At 44.1% G+C, this 21,175-nt stretch overlaps 2 protein-coding genes across 2 annotated transcripts; both read right to left on the bottom strand.

The window, feature by feature from the left end:
- Positions 1-580: 580 nt before the first annotated feature.
- LOC121664123 (osteocalcin-like) lies at positions 581-5,996 on the bottom strand. The gene is made up of 4 exons (XM_042027154.1): positions 5,689-5,996; positions 5,153-5,188; positions 3,198-3,267; positions 581-2,000 (listed from the first exon to the last, which is right to left on the bottom strand). Exons 1-4 carry the CDS (start codon positions 5,753-5,755, stop codon positions 1,871-1,873), a joined length of 303 nt encoding a protein of 100 aa, XP_041883088.1. The 5' UTR covers positions 5,756-5,996; the 3' UTR covers positions 581-1,870.
- A 2,997-nt stretch (positions 5,997-8,993) lies between these two features.
- On the bottom strand, positions 8,994-15,238 carry LOC121664115 (matrix Gla protein). Its single transcript, XM_042027144.1, has 5 exons — positions 15,129-15,238; positions 12,328-12,478; positions 11,506-11,541; positions 10,244-10,319; positions 8,994-9,369 (listed from the first exon to the last, which is right to left on the bottom strand). Exons 2-5 carry the CDS (start codon positions 12,386-12,388, stop codon positions 9,231-9,233), a joined length of 312 nt encoding a protein of 103 aa, XP_041883078.1. The 5' UTR covers positions 12,389-12,478; positions 15,129-15,238; the 3' UTR covers positions 8,994-9,230.
- Positions 15,239-21,175: the final 5,937 nt, after the last annotated feature.

Raw genomic sequence — 21,175 nt, 5'->3', positions numbered from 1 at the left:
GATATTAGGATTCCACTAATCTCTAGTATTTTTCCAAGAAAAAATTTCACTCTTTTCAATAAAGCACTCTGTTAATTTTTACTAGATGGTGTTCAGAGGAGAGTTTTACTGTGAGCAGTGAAGGCCCATTAGTTTATGTCAATAGAGGAACCAGTCACAAGTGCTTGACCAAGACATACAGAGATATTTACAAAGTGTCTTCTCCTTGGCCAGGATCAGCATAGCCAGTGCAAGTCATAGCAGCTTGCCAAACAAGGCTCACACTGGCAGCCATCTCTGCGGACTTATCCTGCGTCCTTACTTCAGGACAAGGCTTTTCAGAGAAACGCTGATCTGGGTAGATGGTGGGTCAGCTAAAGCCTGGCCCTCCTCTCCCTCAGTGTCACAGAGTGCTGGAACTATGACCTAAATTTCAATGTCGTCATTTTGGATTCAAGATGGGGCATTTGAGGGGTGAAAGAAGCCTCATGCACTGGGTTCCTGCTCCTCAGGGATCACAAAAGCAGACTGTGTCTTTCAGACATCTCTTTTACCACAGGTAAAAGTTGTACAGAGGAACAGAAAGAAGCAGCACACCAACTTGCTTTACTTAAGCAGTATTTATTAGAATTAGCAGCTGAGGATGGTTGCACTACCTTACATGTAACCAGAGAGATTTGGTCTCTGTCAGTTCCCTGAGCATCAGCAGTCCTTGTCCTTGGAAGTGTGATCTGCCATCCGCCTCTCAGGGAAGGAAAGCTGACAGAGTATATTAAGGAAGGTTATGCAGAAAGTTGCTAAGGTATAATATTAATACCAGAGGACAGAATGAAGTAGTGCAGAGGGAAGACAATATGTGTACATAAAAATACACATACTTTGTGTATATATATATTTAGCTACAAGTTGTCTTGAATAAACAAAACACTGCCCCAACTTCAATCCATCCTTGAAGCAATTTTCATTTTGTTTTTTTCATAATGTTTATAACTTTCGTTTCTTCTTCTTCTTCTTCTTTTTAAGCTGTTAAGACACTTCTAGTTTCAAGGATAAATGCAAAGGCAGTGGAGGAGAAGAGGTTATTTTTTTTGTTCTGATGGGCATTTTCAGTTTCACCAGAAACTGATTGTAAAAAAATCCCAAATAACCAAGAGAATTCAAAGTCATTTTTTACAGTCACTAAAAGCAGCACACAAAAGCAAGAGCTCATCTAGAAGGACTCCTTAAATGCACCTTTTGGGATTTATTTGTTGTTGCTATACAGGCAAATTTTGTGACAGAATAATCAGAACAGCATACCAGAACTTGATTGCTGTCTATGCAAGAGTATTCGCACGCTTCTATCTTTACAAAACGATCCTACTGTGATGTGTATTTAATGTGATCATACTACATGAAAATACTGAACTTTCCCACTAATTGGAACAGGAGACAGGTGTTCTTCCTTCTTCCCAGTGAGCATCCCAGGATCAGATCCATCACATTTACACACATCGTGACATTCTTCTTCCATAATCCTCCTGCATTTTGCAGAAGAGGATAAGAGATATAATGGTGTTTCTAAGGCATGCAGTGTTTTTTTTGAAACTAATCACCATTTTTCGCCTATTCTGTGCTGGGGATTCAGGTGGAAGGAAGTTAAGAGTCTTCTGGTGAAGCTCAAAATACCACAAAAGATGTCTGAAGAGAGACTTTATTGATGAAAGGAAGAAAGTTAATGGAAGCTCAACAAGAGGGGTAATTCCTGCCTTGGTGTTCCAGCTGATTAGGGAGACAATGGCAGAAGATGCCAGTCTAGATGCTTTCCTTCCCTCCTTCCCAGCCACAGCCTTCTTTCTCCTGTGGGATTCGGAATGTTCCAAGCCAAACAAGTGAAGAGACCTTCCCATCCTCAGTATCTCCCAAAGAAGCGGTTGTAGGCCAAGGCAAATCCTATTTGGTCAGAGAGATAGTCACAGGGGGGATAGTTTTCACAGCGCTCATGCATCTGCTCCATCGGTCTTCTGTAACTCTCAAAGTACCTGGAATAGACAGAGATGCAATTCTGCAGATTCAGCCAATGCAGTTGGAGACAGCTCCCTCACCTGACACTGACATGAAAGAAGTGATTCTCCAGTGTGACCCAACAGAGGACTGGTCATACTGAGTTAACATCTACTTACACAGGGATAGGCTACTTGGTCAATGCTGGGAAATATGGTATTGAACCCAAGTTAAATAGATTACTCTTGAGGTTTTCTCAGCAAAGGATACCACAGAAGCTGTAAGTATTTGGGGGTTTTTTGTCTTCAATCTCGTTCCCCAACTACCCAGGATTATTTTTTTGTTGTTATCTATTTTATTATATATTTATTTTATTATTTCCTGCTTACCTTTATTTTTGCCCAATTTCTACTCACCTTCCCACTAGCCATTCTTTTTCTTTAGCTTAAACACTTTTCGCTAATTATCCTCACTTCTGTTGTAGATAGGAACACTATCCCCATGTAACTTCTTTTTCTTTTCTTTTTTGCCAGGCTAAGAAAGCCCAATTTTTTTAGTCTCAGCTGTACACTTTGGATGTCCTTCTCAGCTCCTCTTCTAGGTTTTGTTAATCTTTCCTGAAGACTACACACACCACCGCAGGAATCCCACCAGTATCTCATGAATTTTTACTTTATTTCTGTATTGGAAAGAGTAGCTTAACAACCTCTTCCAGGAAATACGTGAAGAACATTCTTGCATTATCTCAAATTTCTCAAATAGCTAGGATTTCTCCCAGTCTTTGTGTCTGCTTTCTGCACATGTGAATGTATGTTCTAAGTTTCAGAAAGAACAGCCAATCTTATCCCGCAACAAAGCTGTGCTTCATTTGTGGGGAACCAGAGGCAATGACCAAGGCTCTGTGATTCTCATTATCCTGGAAATTGGTTCTGATGACCCTGTAGGTTGGAGCAGCTTCTAACTTGTATCCTGCTGTGCCCATGGCTTGCCCACAGTTAGTGCTGTCTTTCCCCCTGGGAGGAATACTAGAGTTCAGCTATGAGACTTCAAAAGGGTTTTAATGAAAACAGAACCATTTTTCCATCACTGTCTCCTACAGCCTTTTTCCTTCAGTACATGAAGGTAATGACATAGCTGTACAGGAAAATAATGCCTTGTCATGCCCTACTGCCTTCCCACCCCCTCTTCAGAACAAGTCCTGAGTCCAGCTCTCAGCCCAGCTTCTGAGTTGTTACCATTCATATGGGCTGGATCTTTTATTCCTCTTCACAAAGGCATTGGCAACTTCTTTCTTAATCTTGATGCCTGCCAGGAGAGAACACAGCATGTTGGAGATGCAGCGCTGAAGCACAGAGACTAGTCTAACCTCTGAATATCAAAATCTACTCTCTTCACAAGCACATGACTGCCACAAACCATGCTGATGGTCTGTTTATCTCTCCCCATCCCACTGTCCACTCAATGCTCCCTTCCCACTTCACATCTCCATGAACCAAGGGCTTTTTCTGTCATAAACTCAATTTCCTTATCACACAGCATAATCTGAGTCTGCAGCAAATGTGCAGAAGGCATAAAATATGAATAAGAAGAAAATTAGGAGATTGGCACCCTCTCTCCCTGGCCTACTTAATTTTAGAGTCTTGGCTTCCTTTCTATATCTTGACTCAGACTGAGAGTGATGTGGGATACCGACCAGAAGACCTTAAAACACCTCCAATGAGCTATGAGCAACAGGCAGCACACAGAAATGCCAGTGCTCACATGTACAGAATTCTGTGAAAGGGGAAGAGTATAAAATAGCTACAGTAAACATCACCCAGTGAGAAATATACCCAGGATGTGCAAAGATCCCAGTACTCAGGACCTGGAGAATACGAGAGGTCTTTCAGCCATGACAGCATTTGCCCCTGCTCTCCACTAGCACATTGTGCCTGCACAGTTGCTTCTGTGCTCCCTTGATTTGTGGTTGTGCAAACACTGTGGTACTCTGAAGCACCCCACAAACACCAGGTAGAGCCACTTCTCTCCCCAGCCCGAGCCAGGGCTCAGCACAGCACAGCCTCGCTCCTTGGGATGGTCTCACAACAGCAGAGGTGTGCACAGGTGCCAGCACAGCAGCAACACAGGCAGCTGCACACCAATACACACTTCAGCGTGGAAACTGGCAAGCTGCTGCTGTCTCTGGGGGAAAAGAAGGTTCTAAGACCTCTGCCTGTGGGGAGATGGTGGGGTTTGTTCCTTCCCTCATTATCATGGAATGTTTGGCTGCATTTCTCTTTGGAAGTGAGCTGTATCTCCTATCTCCTCTCTAGCAAACTGAGGTTTATTCTGGATCAAAATACTGACTACACAGAAACTTCCAGTTAATGAGTTGTCAGAAACTACCACCTTTCCCTGAATAGTCTTTACATCTTTTTTTTTCTCTTTCCCAATCTGTGTTTGTATTGGCTCACTGGAAAAATACTAGCTTTCATGATTCTCAGCACCAATGTTATCCTTTAAAGTGGGAGAAAGGAGAGACAGGAGAGAACAAAAAGGATTTTCCATACAGATTTCTGCCAGGATCAGCTTGCTGCAAAAGCTGTGAACAACCCAAGGTGTGCAAATCCCCACATCTCAGGTGACCTGACAAGAGGAACTGCAGCCCTCAGGAGCAGCCAAGGCAGCCCCTTTCTTTCAGGCTTTCCATGTTGCAGGGTTTGGCAGGGATGTCACAACCCATTGATGTGGGCAGCTCTCTTAACACCTGGGGATGCAGCAGTCACTCTGGGCAGGTCTCTGAAGCCAGGTCAGAGCAGGGAGGCTGGCCGTGTTGCTCCACCAACACAACCCTGTTTCACAGAAGGCAGATGCATCCAGCTGCTAGCAACCTGCATCACCCATGTCTTTCCAGGGCACTACTCGAGGGTTTTGGAGATGCAGGCTGTGGCACCAGCACACCCGGAGCAATGCTAGCCTTGCAGGTGCAGGGACACTGACTGCCCTCGTGTCACCTGCTCACACAAGAAGGGCTCTGTTTGCTGCACATGCTCCTGCACCACAGGGACTGCAAACTTAGGGAGCAAAAAGGGAAGAGCAAAAAGAGAGGGACTCAGCATAGGTCTTGTTCAGCCCTTGAACCTATCAAAGGGAAGAAAGAAGGCAGATGCAGGAGAATGGAGCTGAGCATCAGTCAGAATGATATACTCACTGTCAGCACTGGGAGATCCTGAGGGTTCTTTGGAATCTGGAAGAGAGACAGACAGACAGAAAGGAGTCCGGTTGTGAGTCGTTCTATGGTTGTGAGTCATCTTCCTCTGTAACTGAATCCCACCACTGACTTGATCCACCAGATCCAGCTCCCCCCACTTACACAGAAGGTCTGTTTCTACCAAAACGGTTTTATTAACACCCACCATTTAGAGAGAGACTAAATTATAAACCAGTTTAATTCTTAAGCATATTAAAATGTTCAAATTCTCTGCTGCAATTCAATATGCAACTGAGGTGGGGGTGAGTGGGTGTTGACCAGCAGAAGAAAATGCCCAGCAAAAGATGGGGGTCTCTGTTCCCAAGCCCTCTCTCACCTGTGACTCTCTCTCCAACAGAGATCTGAAGTTGTGCAATGACTGGTGGTGCATCTCCTCCCCCCAAAGCTCTGTGTCTCTCCCAGACTGGAGGGAGGCTGGCAGCAAGCTGCAGGGTTCAGCAGTGCTCTAGAGCCTTCCTGGGAAGATGTCCCCTTACCTTTCTCACAACAGCAGAGTGCTGCCAGGGCCAGAGTCACGATCAGCAGTGCCAGCAGACTCCTCATGTCTTCTTTGGCTGCGCTAGTCCCCCTAACCTCAGAGCTTTCCTGGAGGCTACTGAAGTTCTCCGGAGCTTGCTTTTGGGCAGCGGTTTATAGCCTGTGATTTCTTGGAGAGGTGAGTAATCTGGCTTGTGTTCCTGTATCTGTGCTCCAAAACAAAGCCCGTCTTTTGGCCAGGAGATGCCGGGACCTGGCTGTCATTTTGGCATCCATCTCATGACCCAGGGCATTTCCAGAAGATTTTATCTGAGGTTTTGAATGGGGCTGTTGAAGAAAAACAACCAGATTTTAAAATCATTTTTCTTACAGACTTGAAAGTCATTCAGTCATGCTGGAAAGCCAGGGGAGAGACCAGCACACCCTGAAGTAGAGCAGCTCTTTTCATGTGATGGGGCTGTCTCATGTGGAGTCTGTCAAATGAGACTGAACCCAATGGTGACCTTTTCCTCCACCCCACCTTCAACCATTACCCTGAGGGTAAGGAAACCTGTAAATCAGTTTGCATAGGAAAAACAGTAGTTTTTCAGACAGTTTCACAGTTTCACCCAAATCACTTTGGAGAGATGAGATTTTTATACTTTTAGGAACTTTGAAAGTTAGTTTGAGGTAAGATCTTTGTATTTTCCTCCTGGAAATCTTCATAATTTAGAAGCTTTATTTTGGCTTCTCTTGTCTAAAAGTCAAATAAAAATTTAGACTCCAAAAGTGTTTTATTCTTCAGGATCCGAGTGTCTAAAGTTACTTGGTACTACAAGAGCCTTGCATGGGCTGTGTATCAATAACCCCACAATCCCCAAACCCCCTATCCAAGTTAACAAAGCCACATCCCACAAACAGCATAGGAGCCACAGAATCACAGAATAAGCTGAGTGGGAAGGGACCCACAAGGATCATCAAGTCCAACTCCTGGCCCTGCACAGGGCACCTCAAGAGCCACACCCTGTGCCTGAGAGCATTGCCCAAATGCTCCCTGAGCTCTGTCCAGCTGGTGCTGCGACCACTGCCCTGGGGATCCTGTTCCAGTGCCCAGACACCCTCTGGGTGAAAAACCTTTTCCTGATATTCAACCTAAACCTCCCCTGATACAGTTCCAGCTGTTCCCTTGGTGCTGTCACTGGTCACCAGAGAGCAGAGATCGGTGCTGCCCCTCCACTGCCCCTTAGGAGGATATTGTACACTGCAATGAGGTCTGCTCCAGGCTGAACAGACCATGTGGCCAAGTTTGGCAAGTTTGGGGTTTTTTTAAATCATATGTGCTTCTTCTTTCTGGTAGTGGAAATATAATCTTCCTCCACCTCATATCCAGTCCTCCTCAGACCCATGTGCAAAGGCAGACATGTCCAAAGGTTACAGAAGTAAAGTTTAGGAGGCTCCCAAGGAAAATCAGAGCCATTAGGGACTTTGCCAATTCTTAGAAACACTGTCTTTTATCTTAGAGAATTTAGCTTAGAGGATTAAAATAAACCCCAACTTTTGTCCCTGTTAACTTTTCTACAGTCCAGGAAAGCTGAATATATATACTAATGATATCCAGCAAAAGGTTTTGTATACATATTATTCCAGCAAAAGAGCAACAGTATAAAAGTAAACAAACATCTAAAAATAATAAGTATTCTAGGAAAGTTATGCTTCCAGATGAATACTTGAAATAATATAAATATATAAATATACAATTCTAGTAATGAAAACGGCTTTATTTATCCTCCCATCTTTTCCCAAGCTTTCTAACCAGCATGTAGTCTCTTAAATCTGTTTGGTTGTTGCTCCCACTAATGAAATCCCACAGAAATCTCTGGTATTATTCATTATTTATCCTGGTTAACTGGGGATTGGGATCACTAGATATTTCTGGACACAGACCCAGACAGCACTAGACCTTGTGCCTTCTGTTTTGGTGGTGTGACAGTGTCAAGTCAAACCCAGACACTGCTGACTTGTTGATTCTAGCATATGTGAGCTTGCTCTGGTTGGTGATCACAAGATTTACCTACTTGAGAATACAGAGAACAAGTGTGTGAATATACCTAATCCATACAGGTTTTTTCCTTAAAATCATTTCTCTCCCCTGGACAAAACTTTAGCAACTGTCAGGGTAGAGTTTCCTATCAGAAGTGTTTTCAATAAATAAATCACATTTCTTTCCAAAATTCAGTTTCAAAGCTGGCAAAGCCTTGAAGCACCCTTTGGAAGAAGATGCATGTTTCTAATGGGCCAGGTAATTTTGGCTCCAGGCTTAATTTCACAGATTAGTCAACAATTTGATACTTCATACATCATAGACTTTGATTGCATGCCATGAATCTTTCCCACTTCTGTAATTTGCAGGTGCCTGTGTAAGCCTGGAGAGGTGAATGTCGAAACCACCTGTGTCGAGCTTAGCTGGATGTTATGTCTCCTACACAAATTGCACCAAGGAGTGTCCCAGCTCCTGTGGCTGCTGTTAAGCCCAGAGCAGCATTGAATTCTTGGACATGTCAGCACTGGTGCCTTCTGGCCTGGGGACAGGCCCTGGTGATGGTGACAACCAGAATGCAGCCATGCTCACTCCTCAGAGGACTGGGAGGTGCTCAGTAACCTGTGCACAGGGTCAAGCCACATCTTGGCTTCAAATGATTTGAGAACAGTAAAATGAAATTGTTCTATGTGAACAAAGTTGGGCCTGACCCCAAGCATTGGATTGCTTTATCTGTTTATTTACCACCAGGAGCCCCTCTCCAGCTTTGGTTTCTGCAGCTTTCAAGTGCTACCAGAGTAGTTTCAAGTGGAAAGGTTTCGAAAGGGGATTGCAAAAGGAAATACAAGTTAAGTCCGGACCACACACTCCTTTCTAAAGGAGCACCTAGCATCAGGACCTGATGGTAGCTGGATAAACAAGAGGCAATTTACAGGATTTTCTTTCACCAACTCTCACCCTAATTTTGTTTTAAGATTAAATAGGTGCCTTCTGGATTTAGTTTCCCCAGCTGAGGAAAGATTTGATTTTCAAAAAGTGCATCTGCATTCTGAACATCCCACCATTTTTAGATGTCTTAAGACTGGGAGTTGAAATTGGCCAGTGACCTCTGAAAGAAGCCACTAGTAGAACCTGGAACAAAACCATTATAGATTCTTCCCGAACCATATGCTTGCAAGGTAATAACTTTTTCTCCCATAATCTGCACCAGAATCTGTGATAAAAAAATTCAGTTTCTTCATGGAAAATTGCATACCCCCTTCCAAAGTACTGTGACTCATGAGAAGATAGTATCAAACCAGCAATTTATTTTGTAGTAAACACCCACATCCTGACCTCTCTGTGATCTCTGCTACATCAGCTCAGAGCTAATTAACACAGTGCAGGAATCCATGGCTACATGGGAGAGAAGCAGCAGGCAGGATAACATACAGGGACACAAGCAACTGAGTATTTTTCAGAGCCATTGCATTTTTGGGGAGGATACCCTGGACTCCAGGCCCCAGGGTGGGGACGGGTCATCCTTTACTTAGTCCTCCTCCTTCCAAAATAGTGCTTGTAAGCAGCCGGGTAGCCGTGGCGAAAAGCGTACATTTCACAAGGGTAGTAGTCCTCGCAGAGCTCCCTCTGATGCTCCTGGTGTGCCTTACTACGCTCCCTGATCCTGTAAAGGTAGGAGAGAAGAGGGGTAAGTGCTGTCATCTTAAATATCCACCTACAGCCCTTTCCTGTCCAGAAACTTCCCACTGAGATAAGGATCCACCACCAGAGCCCATCATCCAGCGACAAAGTTCTTAGAGCGCCAGCTTCTGTGTTAACCACACCCAGGGAGTGACATGACTACAGCAGGAATGTTTTGCCTCCTCAGGCAACCTTTTATTTTGGGGCTAAGTAAGGTGGTGGGGAGAGGGGAATGGCTCCTGCCTGAACTTGAGGAAGGGTCCTCCCGTTGCAGCCTCCCCCAGCCTGCTCTCTTCAGCTCTTCTGCTCTTTCCCAAACACACACGGGACAAAGACCTGAAATATTCTGCAAAGGGGTCACCTGGTTCTGAGGAGAAGGTTTGCCTTATGCCTTGCTATTTCTGTGCTTCAGTCTTTATTTTCACGAGCCTTGAATAAGGCATGAAATTTGTTATATCTCTGTTTTATAAATGAAGCAATGAGGCCCTCAGATGACCCTTTGATTTAGAAAAGGTCATGCAAGTTCTGCATGAGATTTGAGGACTAGAATAAGATCTCAAACTGAGCTTTCTTGTGGACCATCCCACACTCATTCTCTCTCCTTCTGTTGGTACTTCCTTCAGAACAATTCATCAGTCTTCTCAGCATATGACATGTCCTCAAATCAAAGGACCCACTCTCTGTTATCTGAATTCTTGCTTTTCCTGGGATTGGGGACTTAAATGGTACCTCACATTGAGAGAGGGGCTGAGGCTTCTCACAAGTCACCCTGGCTGCCACCCCTAGTACCAGCCTGTGCTTGGCAAGGAGGAACCTGTTCCCACTCTCGACCTCAGTGTCCTGAGGCCATGACATACCTCTCCTGAGTGACGGCTCTTAGTCTCGTGTCAGCCTGTATGAAGTCACTGGCCCTTCGCCTGTTGAGGAAGGGATCTGAGAAGGCAAGGGGTTATTCAGAATGGCACTTTTTCAATGCCAGATTTCAACAAAAGCTATCGTCCTCCTTTATAACAGCCTCCTTGTCTGCCCTCCCATGTACAGTGAAATCCAGGACCTTTCAATATCCCCTCCTGCCCCCCCCGCTGGTTCATGCTCAGGCTCTCTCAGTGGCTGGTGCAGCCTGTACAGAAGTGCACATGCTGCTCTTGTTCTGCTGTTACTCAAATCACCCAGGGGAATGCTACTGTGATTTTGCTGCCACAGCCCCTCTGAGTGAGTGGAGCTTGGCCCAGAAGAGGTAGGCACCAAGCTGCACAGACCATGAAGAACTACAAGCTGCACGCTCAGAAGAACTACAAGAATTGTGAAATTACACACAGAAAAGGCCTGAGTAAGTCTCTCTGCCTCCAAGGTTAGACAGTGATTGAGAAGTCTTTGTGGCAGTTTTGGACTGAGGGGCCTGAAAGCCCCTTCTGACCTTTTTGAGAAACATCACAGTCCCGTTGCAGAGTTCAGGAGTCTGTGGATGTCATTGATATTGGCTCCCACATGTGCCTTTGTGTTGCTGACTCTCTGCTTTGTGAAATTCTTCTTCCAGATGTCCTAATTTCTTTTAAGTTTTGATTCATCTGTTCTCTAACCTCTCCAGGATATTGCTTGTTCCAATACAAGACTTTCCACCCTTTTCATGCTTTTCCTGTGACACTTTTTCTCCCTCTTCCAGCCAAAGGATCCCTTCTACTCACACACCCTGCCTGCTTCCAAGGTGCTTAGAGTAAGGCTCTCCTTGTTCTTCGGGGAGAATAATTGTGTAAGTGGCTTCTACAGTACCTCTTTCTATGCTCATCCCAGAGTTTTTTGAGCAGTGTCCTTTTCTAGTGTCAGTTAACCTGGTTTTAGTATGTGTAACAGAGACCTGAGCACTGTTCTCAAATTTTGTTTTGCAATTCTCATTATATTCTATGCAAAATGGTGTATGAGCTTGTGCTGAAACATGTGAAGTTTTCTTTCTTTTAGCTCTCTCCCTTTTCATCCTGAAACTCCATCACCCAGTGAAGTCAATTTCCTTGGGCTGGGTGGCTCTACCTATTTAATCCCTACAGTAGGAGTACGAGGAAATGATCTTGGACATGTCTGTAGCACTCTTCAAATTCAATAAAATAGTAAAGCAGTCTCTTACAGAGATACTCATCGGACTCCATGCTCTCACGGGACTCTGTGGAAAGAAAGAATGAAACATGTAGTATGATGCTGTATTGATGGGATTCAGTCTTTCCTACACAACAGATAGCTAGAACACACATGGAAATCAGAGAAGCCAGGTTTCAAGGCATATGTTTAAAAGGAAGACAAAGGAATCAGTGGTGTGACCTAGAATTTATATGAGGAGTTTAAATTGCTCAGGAATTTAATACAGAGCTACCTGGTGTTTTAGCCAGTATTTCCAGACTCATGCTTGGTCATCCAGCCTGATTCTCTAGTATAGTTCTTCACCTTCTGTTCCTGACACTACAGTGGATATGATACCTACTTACCTTCAAAGCTTGCATGTGCTCTTAGGGAATGGATTAGCACAGTGAAATGCACTTGACCCTTGCATGAAGCAGCATCCTAATGCCACCAATATGGAACTGTGTGCCTCACAGGAAAAAGGGGATGATATTACAAAAGGAAAAAGGGAAATCTTCCAATTAGCAAGGAATAATTAAGAATTAGCACTCTTATCATAGTCCAGACAACAAAGGCACAAAAAGAGGAGCAGTCTGTGAGGTGAGGTGAGCTGGAACAGAGATGAAGGGGTTGAAGCATCCTGGACTGTGAATCCCAATGGCTGAAGATAACAGCTCTGGATAAGGGCTAGGAGGATCTAGCACAAAGGCAGGAAAACAGGCAAGAGATCAAGTTAAGGGGAAAGAAGACACAAAGTTAAGCAACAAACATCTGAACAGACCCATAAATGTCTGCGAAGTTTTCATTCTACCCAGCAATAAATGTCACCTACCATAGCAAGTGGCAGCCATCACCAAGACAGCCAGGAGCGTAAGGACGATGAGAGTGCGCATTGTGCCAGTGCAGGAAGGAATCTCTCACTCCGTCTTCCTCACTGTGTTTTACTCTCTTCCCACTGAGGGTAGCTGGAGATCCTGGGCTGACTGCAAAATTAGCAGTGGAATGTTTATTATGAAAACAGAGCTAGGAGGGAGCCCATGAAAGAGCCTTGGCAAGGTGACAGCTAGCTGGTACACATTCTTCTTGGAGCTGTTACAAAACAACCTCTATTAGCAGACTGAATTGGGTTTTGGGAAGGAAGGGGCATGCCCCCTTCCTCTCACAGTTCAGTGCTGGGGGACATAATCCAGAGGCAAACATGTCACTAGCACTCCACACTCAGAAAAGCTGGCCTATGCAAGTGGAAGGAATTTCATGGGCTGCCAGGGACCCAAAGGCAGAGGTGTGTGTTGATCCCAAATATAAATGTTTGTTTTTCTGAATTTTCCTCTGATCTGCTCTCTTTGATCTCATCATACTCTGTCTGGATACAACCAGCCCAAACTGTCCTGTCAGCTTTGCCGATGGAGACATGGAAAATGAGGCTTCAGACATTCCTGTCCCACTCAGTCCCCCTCTCCCCAGCTGGCCTTTGCTGCAATGATAGCCTGCCAGCTATCAGAGGAGAAATACAACCCTGCTGCCCCTTCTCATCTCCTATTTTTTTGCTTCAGGAGTGACAAGCAGCAACCTGAAAGAATCCCTTCTGCTGGTGGGATCATGATTTTTGCATTGAGATGACAGCAGCACCCAGAACTCTAGCTTTGAAGCCTCTCATTGTGGTGCTGACCCTAGATTCCTCTTGCAGCCCAAAGGACAACATCTTGGTGAAGTCAGAGGTAACCATTTCCCTCAGGACTGATGTCTCTCTGGTGTAGCACTAGCAGTCCTTGCCTCACTGGGCACCGAAGTCACATGTCAACGAAAGGCTTTTCACCTGGGACAAACCTCCAAGGCCAGCAGTCTCAGGGAGAATTACCTTGCCTTTTAACATCTAAAAGAGTTTGACTGGGTCCAATATAATGGACAGCAGAGACATCCAAAACATTGGGTGTTCCACTCTCCAACTCTTGGAACAGTAGAAAGCAGTGTAAGAAAGAAGGAGGAGTTACAGAGATGGCTACCCCTGCTGGGTGAAAAGGAAGGAGTGTGCTAGAGGCAAGGTAGCACGGCAGGGTGGGTTCCCACTGCCTGCCAGCCCCTCCCACAATGGCAGTGATGGGCTTGGGACACCACATGCTGCCTGGGGATGAACCTAGGGCACAGGAACCATTCTTATGTCTGATCCAAGCTGTGATTACTGCACGTTTTGTCCATGTGTATATGCAGTATCAGGATTTCTCACTGACAGGGTGTGAAGTGAATGCACTCTGGGTGCAGACCATTCTCCCCAAACCAATATGCTGTTGTCGCTGCTGTCACCTTCAGAGGCCAAACCATGAAGCCACATTGAAGGTAACACAGCCAAGAACTACAGGGACAGATAGCCAGAGCCTAACACTTCACCAGTGAGGAGTGAAATTCAGTGGAAAAAGATCACTCTGGGCTTTGCAACTTACCCTTTCAATGCCGAACTCATGACCCTTTCCTGAAGCCTCCTGTCTCAGGGAGAAAAGCTGAGTAGGGACTTCAACTTCAGACCAAAGAGAAAGAATTGCTCTTCTTCCCCATTATCCCATCCACTGTGGAGAGCAGCTCAGTCCTGCACCATCAACACCCCCCCATACACATCCACTTCTTGCCTGCTTAGTGCTTAGCCTGAAATGAGGAGGAAAACTTGGGAAAAAGCTGTAGGTTTGCTATAGACACAAGGTCAGAGGGGAACTGAGACTTTGCTGCTGCCCCTCTGTGCCCTGCCACTCCAGTCTCTTTAAGGAAATTCTCTGCTCTGGGATCCTTTTAATTTCTTAGAACTCATAGTTTTGGACTTCGTGTTGAATGTGGATTTTATAGGTTTCCCAAATGTCTTGTACAGGAGCTGCTAAGAAAGAAAAACTTGAGGGAGAGGTTGGAGGACAGACCAGCAACTGTGGGAAAACAGTGGGGCACAGAGAGGAAGATGCTGGGTGTACTTTGGAATGAAAGTGAGGCTGCCCAGTGGGAAACTCCAACATGCTTTCCGGCCAAACCCTCTTTATTTGTCTTCCCTCAGGGCAGAACTTTCTGCTCCCTGGACGACTCTGCTCCCATTTCAGATGACTCTGATCCCAGAATGCCTGGAGCATACCCTGCCATCAACCACAGAACAGCCACAAACACCACTTTAACCCAAATGTTTCATTTTTAACCACAGAGGCAATACATTTTTCAAGGAATGAATGAACATGCCAGTGACACAGCCCTGTAACAACAAACCTCTTTCGGGGAATGCTTCCTCTAGCAAAAGTACTCTTTTCTACTCCCCCTGCACTCCATACTTTACTCCCCTACTCAACAACAATGGGCTGCCCTGGGGGTAACATACCATGCAGCACAGTGAGCCCAAACCCTCTGCTTTCTAGCAGCATCCACTGGTTAGAAATACAGAAAGGAGCTAAGACCAATCTTCTGCAAATGCCAGGGAAATCTCTGCGGTCCAACAAATAAAGGGGGCATCAGAAAAGCAGCCCTGATGTGTCTGCTGCTGGAGTGGAAAATCACAATGTTATACATGTTGTAGCAAGCACTCCTAACATTTTACAGCGGTGAAGCACCAGCAAGGCAATAATAACAAGCAGCTGTCCAGGAAAAGCAAGGCAGTCCCTGCATACTCACTAAGCTGTCGCTTCCCTGCCAGTCTGCGGCTCTTGTCTCAGGGGGCAGCTCTCCTGGCGTCTCGGACCCTGGACGGAAGAAGAGGGACCTTTTATTTATTAGCATCGATCAGTGACTCCTCCCCTCTCCCACCCCCAGGATACCATCAGAACCACCTTCTGCCCACAGCCAGCAAGCCAGCAACATCAAAGAACTGAGCCAAAAGGGAGAGAGACAGAGCACACACCAGGGACTAGTGGGGACACAGCCACAGCCAGGTTGCCTTTCTGTGCCTGGGTGCAGTGACTGGACAGAAATATGAGAACAAGCTCCAGTCTCCCTCTTTGTTGCAAGACCCCCCCTCTTTCACCCCCTCCTTTTCTGGCTGGGCTCTATCTCAAGCTACACTGCTAGCCAGGGCACTTGTTCTTCCTCAGGGAACAGGACCCTTCTCCCATCTCATTTCATACTGCTTTTACAACTGATCCCTCCTCTTAATGGCAGGCTAATATCAGACAGAAAACTCACACAACAAAGGTGTCAGCTCCAAAACCCCCAAAAGTCACATACCCTATGAGGCAAAGAGTTGGCTTACACAAACCCAAATCCCTGAGGTGCACCCTCTGTTCACACCAGACCCACAGCAGTGCTGGGCAGCCCAGGACACATGCTTGCTGAACTGTGCTTTGGGCTTCTGGCCCAAAATGATGGCAGATCCATGGAGATGAAGAACCACCACTGTTCAGACAGGGAACAGTGAGCATCTCCTGTCCAAGGGTTTTATCTTTAGCTCCTACAGTGCTCTTTGAGTTTGGGGAAAGTTCAGACTTATCTGTGGCAGTGAGGTAGTGTGTTACTTGTGTCCTCGTACAAGCAGCTGTTGGTCCTTGGAGCCTGAGAACAGCAATCTTGAGCTGTCCTCAAGGCATAGGGCCTGTGCCTCAAGGCATCAGGAACCACCTCTGAAAAGCAGTGCAAACAGGAGGTCATTTCTTGCCCTTGTCTGCCACCCTTCAGGGTCATCTAAGTTTGCAGCCCTATGACATGCTGAACACTGAAAGAAATCAGGGCTCTGATGACCTGGTCACCCTCATCTGCCTAGATACTGAAAAATCATTGGCCTCAGTACCATCTGGCAAACTCTTAGTTAAGTAGGAGAAAATGGGTATTAAAACCAAAACAGCAAAGATGGTAGGGAAACAGACAAATGGGGCAAAAACTTAAGCAGTGGAAAGGAGAAATGATGAGAGATTGCCAATTGACTTTCTCTTGCAACAAGTTTTACTTTACTTCTGTTAATAACTGGCTCTAAAAAGGAATACTTGTTGAGGAATTTTGTCAATAACACAAAGCAAGAAAACAACAGCAGTGAAAAGGAGATCTGAGAGCCCATACAGGAGGAAAAGGATGACCTTTAAAGCTTTATTAACAGAAACAGGATAATATGCAATAGGGCAAATGCAAGGTCTGCCATCAGGATCAGCAGTAAGAATCCTGCTGTAAATTAAAAGCTCATAAGCTAGAAGTAAATGGGGAACAAAAAGAAGAACTATGAGCCAACAGTCATAAAGATGATGATTCTAAGATGTCTACTGAGAATGTGCCAGCAGAGATGGGCACCTGTCAGTGCAACTGGGTAAGTTACCAGGGAGACCTCAGCAGGATTCCTCTGTATGGCCCAGATTGCTCATGTTCATGGAATAATAATTCTGGCAGGAAGTGCTATAGATGAGGACTAAAAAGACAATGTGATTTGCACTCACACCCAAAAGGACAGACCTTTTCACCATAGCTTGTGGGAATGTTGCATTCTGCAACATTCTGCATAGTTGCAGAGCCCCTCCATCCCTGCACTGAATTCAAGGCTTTTCCAGCAGGACAATGGACTAGCAGTTAGGTTTTGCTTCCAGTACCCGCCAGGGGCTGTTTCACAGTCCACATCTCTCATGATTAGGAGAAGTCCCATTTCCAGCCTCTGTGTCTTTAAAGCCATGATCCGCAGTTATGTCTCCCTCACTGAGTGCCCAGCTCATTCTAGAAAGGCTTCAGCAGAGTAGCTGAGCACTCCAGTAGGGGAATAAACCCTATCAGTACTGCAACAGAGCAGGGTTTCCAAACCCAGGTCGCCCAGAGTAACTGGACTCACCAATCGGGACAGTCCTTTTCAAGCTTGCTCCTGTGTTTCAGGATGTAAGTTAGTCAACCACCACATGGTCCATGGCTTACAAAGAGATTTCTCAACATGATAAACAAGTGCTTTTTAGAACAACTAGTTCTACAGCACATGAGAAAACAAGACTTTATTTTTACTTTTCCATTTCGTCCTAAGTAATACCTAGGAACTGATCCAAGAAGCAAGAATAATTGAGCTACTAAGTAAGAGTGTTTGAGTGTCCACAATATAATTAAAGTCAACAACCTCATGGAATAAATCGTGCTGAAAACTAGCATGCTGACACTAAGCTTTAGAAAGGGAGATGTTTTTTAAACACAGAAGCCAGTCAAAAGACTATGAAATAAAAATAAACAAAACACATTTCAGACATTTAAAGAACTTGATATACATATCTCAACGTGTTAGCTCTGGCAGCAAACTCACTCAGCTACGCAAAATTAAAACTAAAACTAGTTCAACTTCTAGTTCAACCTGGGAAAAAAACCATTTCAAAACTAGATTTAAAAATTTCCAAAGATTGAAAGAGAAGGGGAGCACATAAACAGGATAATCTAGTTTCAAATCCATCAAACAATTTTTTTCAAAATAACTGAAATGACTAATATCCATTTCCATGATGGAATGGGGAAAAAAGAGTAATTTCATAACAAATAAGTGGGGTTTTTTTCCTCAAAAATATTTAAACACATCTTTGAAATCTGTCTTGACCTTTCCCCTAAGAAAAATTTTGCCCCCAGCGTTACAACTTCCTGCAAAAATAAAAGTTTTTAGTGTGAAAGTACATATTGGTTCTAACAATGTGCATCCATGTGTAGTCCTAGGACTGTTGTAAAAACCACCATCTGAAGCTCACAGACAATGTCAATTTTCTGTGGGTGGGGAAGGCTCCCACACCATCTCACAGCTATTTTCTTTCATGCTTCCTCCAACATTTTGGGCACTTTAGAAGCTTCCTTTTCCATCTTACGTAATAAATTCCAGCAACTTTCTCCTGCCCATGGATGTGGAGTACACCTGCATGTCTAACCTGAAGGATGTCTCTCTGGATTCTTGGACAAATGGTTGCTCAGTATCCCAAGGCTAAGGAGCAGGACTGAAAATAAACATCATAAAAAGGCCCAGATCCTTCCTACTTGAACAAATTCAGAGGGCGAGAGGATAATTCTTCTTCCACTTGCAGCGACTTACAGAATTTGGGCCTGTCTGCACATTAATCACGACCATAAAGAGAAGTTTACAGTTGGTGAGCTCTGGGGGTTGGTTGGCCGGTTGGTTGGTTGGTTGGTAAACTGGGGAATTTTTAGCCACTGTATTATGTTGGTGGTGGCAAATGTTTAATCTACTGAAATTCAGAGATTAGTGTCCAGACACAATCTCTGTGCAGCTGTGATACTCAAAATTACTACTTGTAATCCATCAAACTTCAAAACAAAGCCTAGTGTCCTAGAAAAACCACAGTCTGGCTATGAATACAGGAGCATTTGGAGCCAGCAGCACAGCCTAATGGGAGCCCACTCCTCTCCAGTTCTGCTTGTTGGAAAAAAGTGAGCCTGGCTCAAGCCTTCAATTCCAATACTCAGCACACTCCATGGGATATCACTTAGTTACCTCAAAGACTAACTATCTCTGTTTGGTCAGGACTTCCCAGAACAGCTGTGTTCGGCTGGTAATAGGAGGTTCATGAGCTGAGAAGACTAAAATTTCACAGAAGTCAGACCAAGGTTATTCAGTTCACTGAATAAAGCAACGAAAACATTTCAGGGCTAAGAGCTAACTCTGTTGCTTCCTTTGGCTTCACCCCCACCCACACATGTCTACATATACTGATCAGCATATTTCTCTTTCAGTCTGGGAAGGAAGGAAGAGACAGGATAATATTAATATTATTTGGATGTTGAAAAAATTGGCAGAGGCTCTTGTGTAGAGACTAAATAATGCATATAAGAAACTTGCATTGCTTGTACTTCAAGAATCCTATGAAAAACTGAGCAAGAAAATGTTCAAATTTTGTCTATATAAAGAGAGCATGCTTCTGGGTTGCACTCTCATGGGAGAAGGGAACAGAAATCTCTCTTCTTTTCCACATCCATCCCCCTTGCTTCACCACATGAACACAAAAATGTCCTGACCTGATTCATTCTTTGGGATCAGATGAGATTTACCCGCCTTATTTCCTGTACAGACCTGGAAGGAGATAAGAAAGCAGCTGTGGTTTCACTCTTCTCATCCATCTGGTAAATAAAAAAATAACAATAATGCTTCTTTTTTCTTTAACAACACACTTAGATAGCATCTTAGATCCCAAATCTGCCAGCCCTTGTGAAGCCAAGGTTGGACTGAAACATTTATGTTCTGTCTGTCTTGAGTGCAGGAGGCCACTGAAGTATTTACAAGCATCCCTGTAGTATTATACATGTTTCTTTGTTCTATCTCAGTTCAGTATCTAAAGGATCATAAATGTTGTCTTCAGTAAATAAATAACTTTTTCTGTGGCACATCAAGCCCCTGGTCTTGGCCTCTCTTGTTAATATCAGATAGAGTACAAAGGAATGCTAGGGAGTGGAGGGAAATACACAATAGCCAGCTAATTGTGAAATGCTGTCTGTGGCAAGAACAAAGACATCCTTATTTATTGAGTTATGAAATCTGATTACTCTTATCTTCTTGTGCATAACTACAAATTATATTAATGTTCCTAACATCACATGCTAGTCAAATCATCTGACTTGATGACCTTTCTTGGTAACTAATTTCACACTGCTTATATGCTCTTTGGATACATATTTATTGTTTATTTGTATTAAACTTGACAACCGATTATTTTTATCAAGAAATTTTCTGTTCTCATAAAGCAGGAAAGAATTTTAAAAGGAGAAGGAAAGATAAAAGGAATTCAAGAAGTGTTTAGACAATGTTCTCAGGCTTATGGTGTGATGCCTAGGGTTTTCTGCTCAGGGCCATGAGTTGGACTCGATGATCCTGATAGGTTCCCTCTGACTCAGTATATTCTATGTTTCTGTGATAAATCAGATCTTTTAGATCAGTTTTTCCTTCTTCGTAAAATGGCACTGCACTCCAAAAGCCACCACTCTGCCAGACGTGTCTTTGTCATTAATGGTCCCAATTTTCTTTAAATTATAAAAGAAACAATAAAATAACATAAATTGAGAACAAAGAAGAGGTCTGTGTGTGGAAGCACTGCGAAGAAAGGCATAAGAATGGCTACAAGAACAGCATATACTGATGGCAGCTGGATTAGCAGATCATTAAGATCCCAGCATGTTGACACAGATCCTCTGGATATCCAGACTGGGGGAAAAAAATAAATCACAGTTTAAAACCAGGTAACTCCTAAAACAAGGGACAGAGTACACCTAAGACTTAATGAAAGAAAAAAAAATAAGATCTCTGGAGATGATGGTGCTAAGATAAAGAACAAGATTGAGCTCTAAGATACTTATATGAGGAGACAAAGGCAGATGAGTTCTAATGACACTCAGAGGTGGGAAAAGGTGGAGGCACAAAAGACAACAGTTACTGCCAATTTCTGCAGGATGCAAAAGGTGCATCTAAAATGAGCATATGGTGGCCAAACTAAGAGAAACACAGGAGACATAATGAGAGCTCCAGAGCCCATGAATTGAATCTTCTACGTGATTGCAAGAAAACTGAATAGTATGAACAAATGCCTACTGGTGCCTATGAATATGTGGTTATGAGAGTGTTAGTCTGAGTGAGTGAAATCAGTGTGGTTTGAAATAAAATAACCTTTCCTTTCTATAGTGTCTCACATTGCCCTCTGTTACTTCAATATTGCAAAAATAATCACTGAAAAATGAAGTATCAGAAGGCAGTATAAAGACTTCTTATGATGTCCTCAGTATGGAAAACT

This window comes from Corvus kubaryi, unplaced genomic scaffold (genome assembly GCF_017639235.1).
Source record: "Corvus kubaryi isolate FWS band 111438036 unplaced genomic scaffold, C.kubaryi_AGA036_p1.0 129, whole genome shotgun sequence".
Lineage (NCBI taxonomy): Eukaryota > Metazoa > Chordata > Aves > Passeriformes > Corvidae > Corvus > Corvus kubaryi.
The sequence above is the reverse complement of the archived record's forward strand: the minus strand, read 5'-3'. Positions and strand labels throughout refer to the sequence as shown.

Excerpts from the sequence above, each read along its gene's own strand:
- LOC121664123 (XM_042027154.1), bottom strand. The coding sequence starts at position 5,755 with ATGAGGAGTCTGCTGGCACTGCTGATCGTGACTCTGGCCCTGGCAGCA. Across the intron at positions 5,189-5,688 it reads ACTCTGCTGTTGTGAGAAAG|ATTCCAAAGAACCCTCAGGA; the intron begins GTAAGGGGACAT and ends TCTCTCTTCCAG. Across the intron at positions 3,268-5,152 it reads AGGATCTCCCAGTGCTGACA|GCATCAAGATTAAGAAAGAA; the intron begins GTGAGTATATCA and ends CTCTCCTGGCAG.
- LOC121664115 (XM_042027144.1), bottom strand. The coding sequence starts at position 12,388 with ATGCGCACTCTCATCGTCCTTACGCTCCTGGCTGTCTTGGTGATGGCT. Across the intron at positions 11,542-12,327 it reads GATGGCTGCCACTTGCTATG|AGTCCCGTGAGAGCATGGAG; the intron begins GTAGGTGACATT and ends TTCTTTCCACAG. Across the intron at positions 9,370-10,243 it reads AGAGCCGTCACTCAGGAGAG|GATCAGGGAGCGTAGTAAGG; the intron begins GTATGTCATGGC and ends CTACCTTTACAG.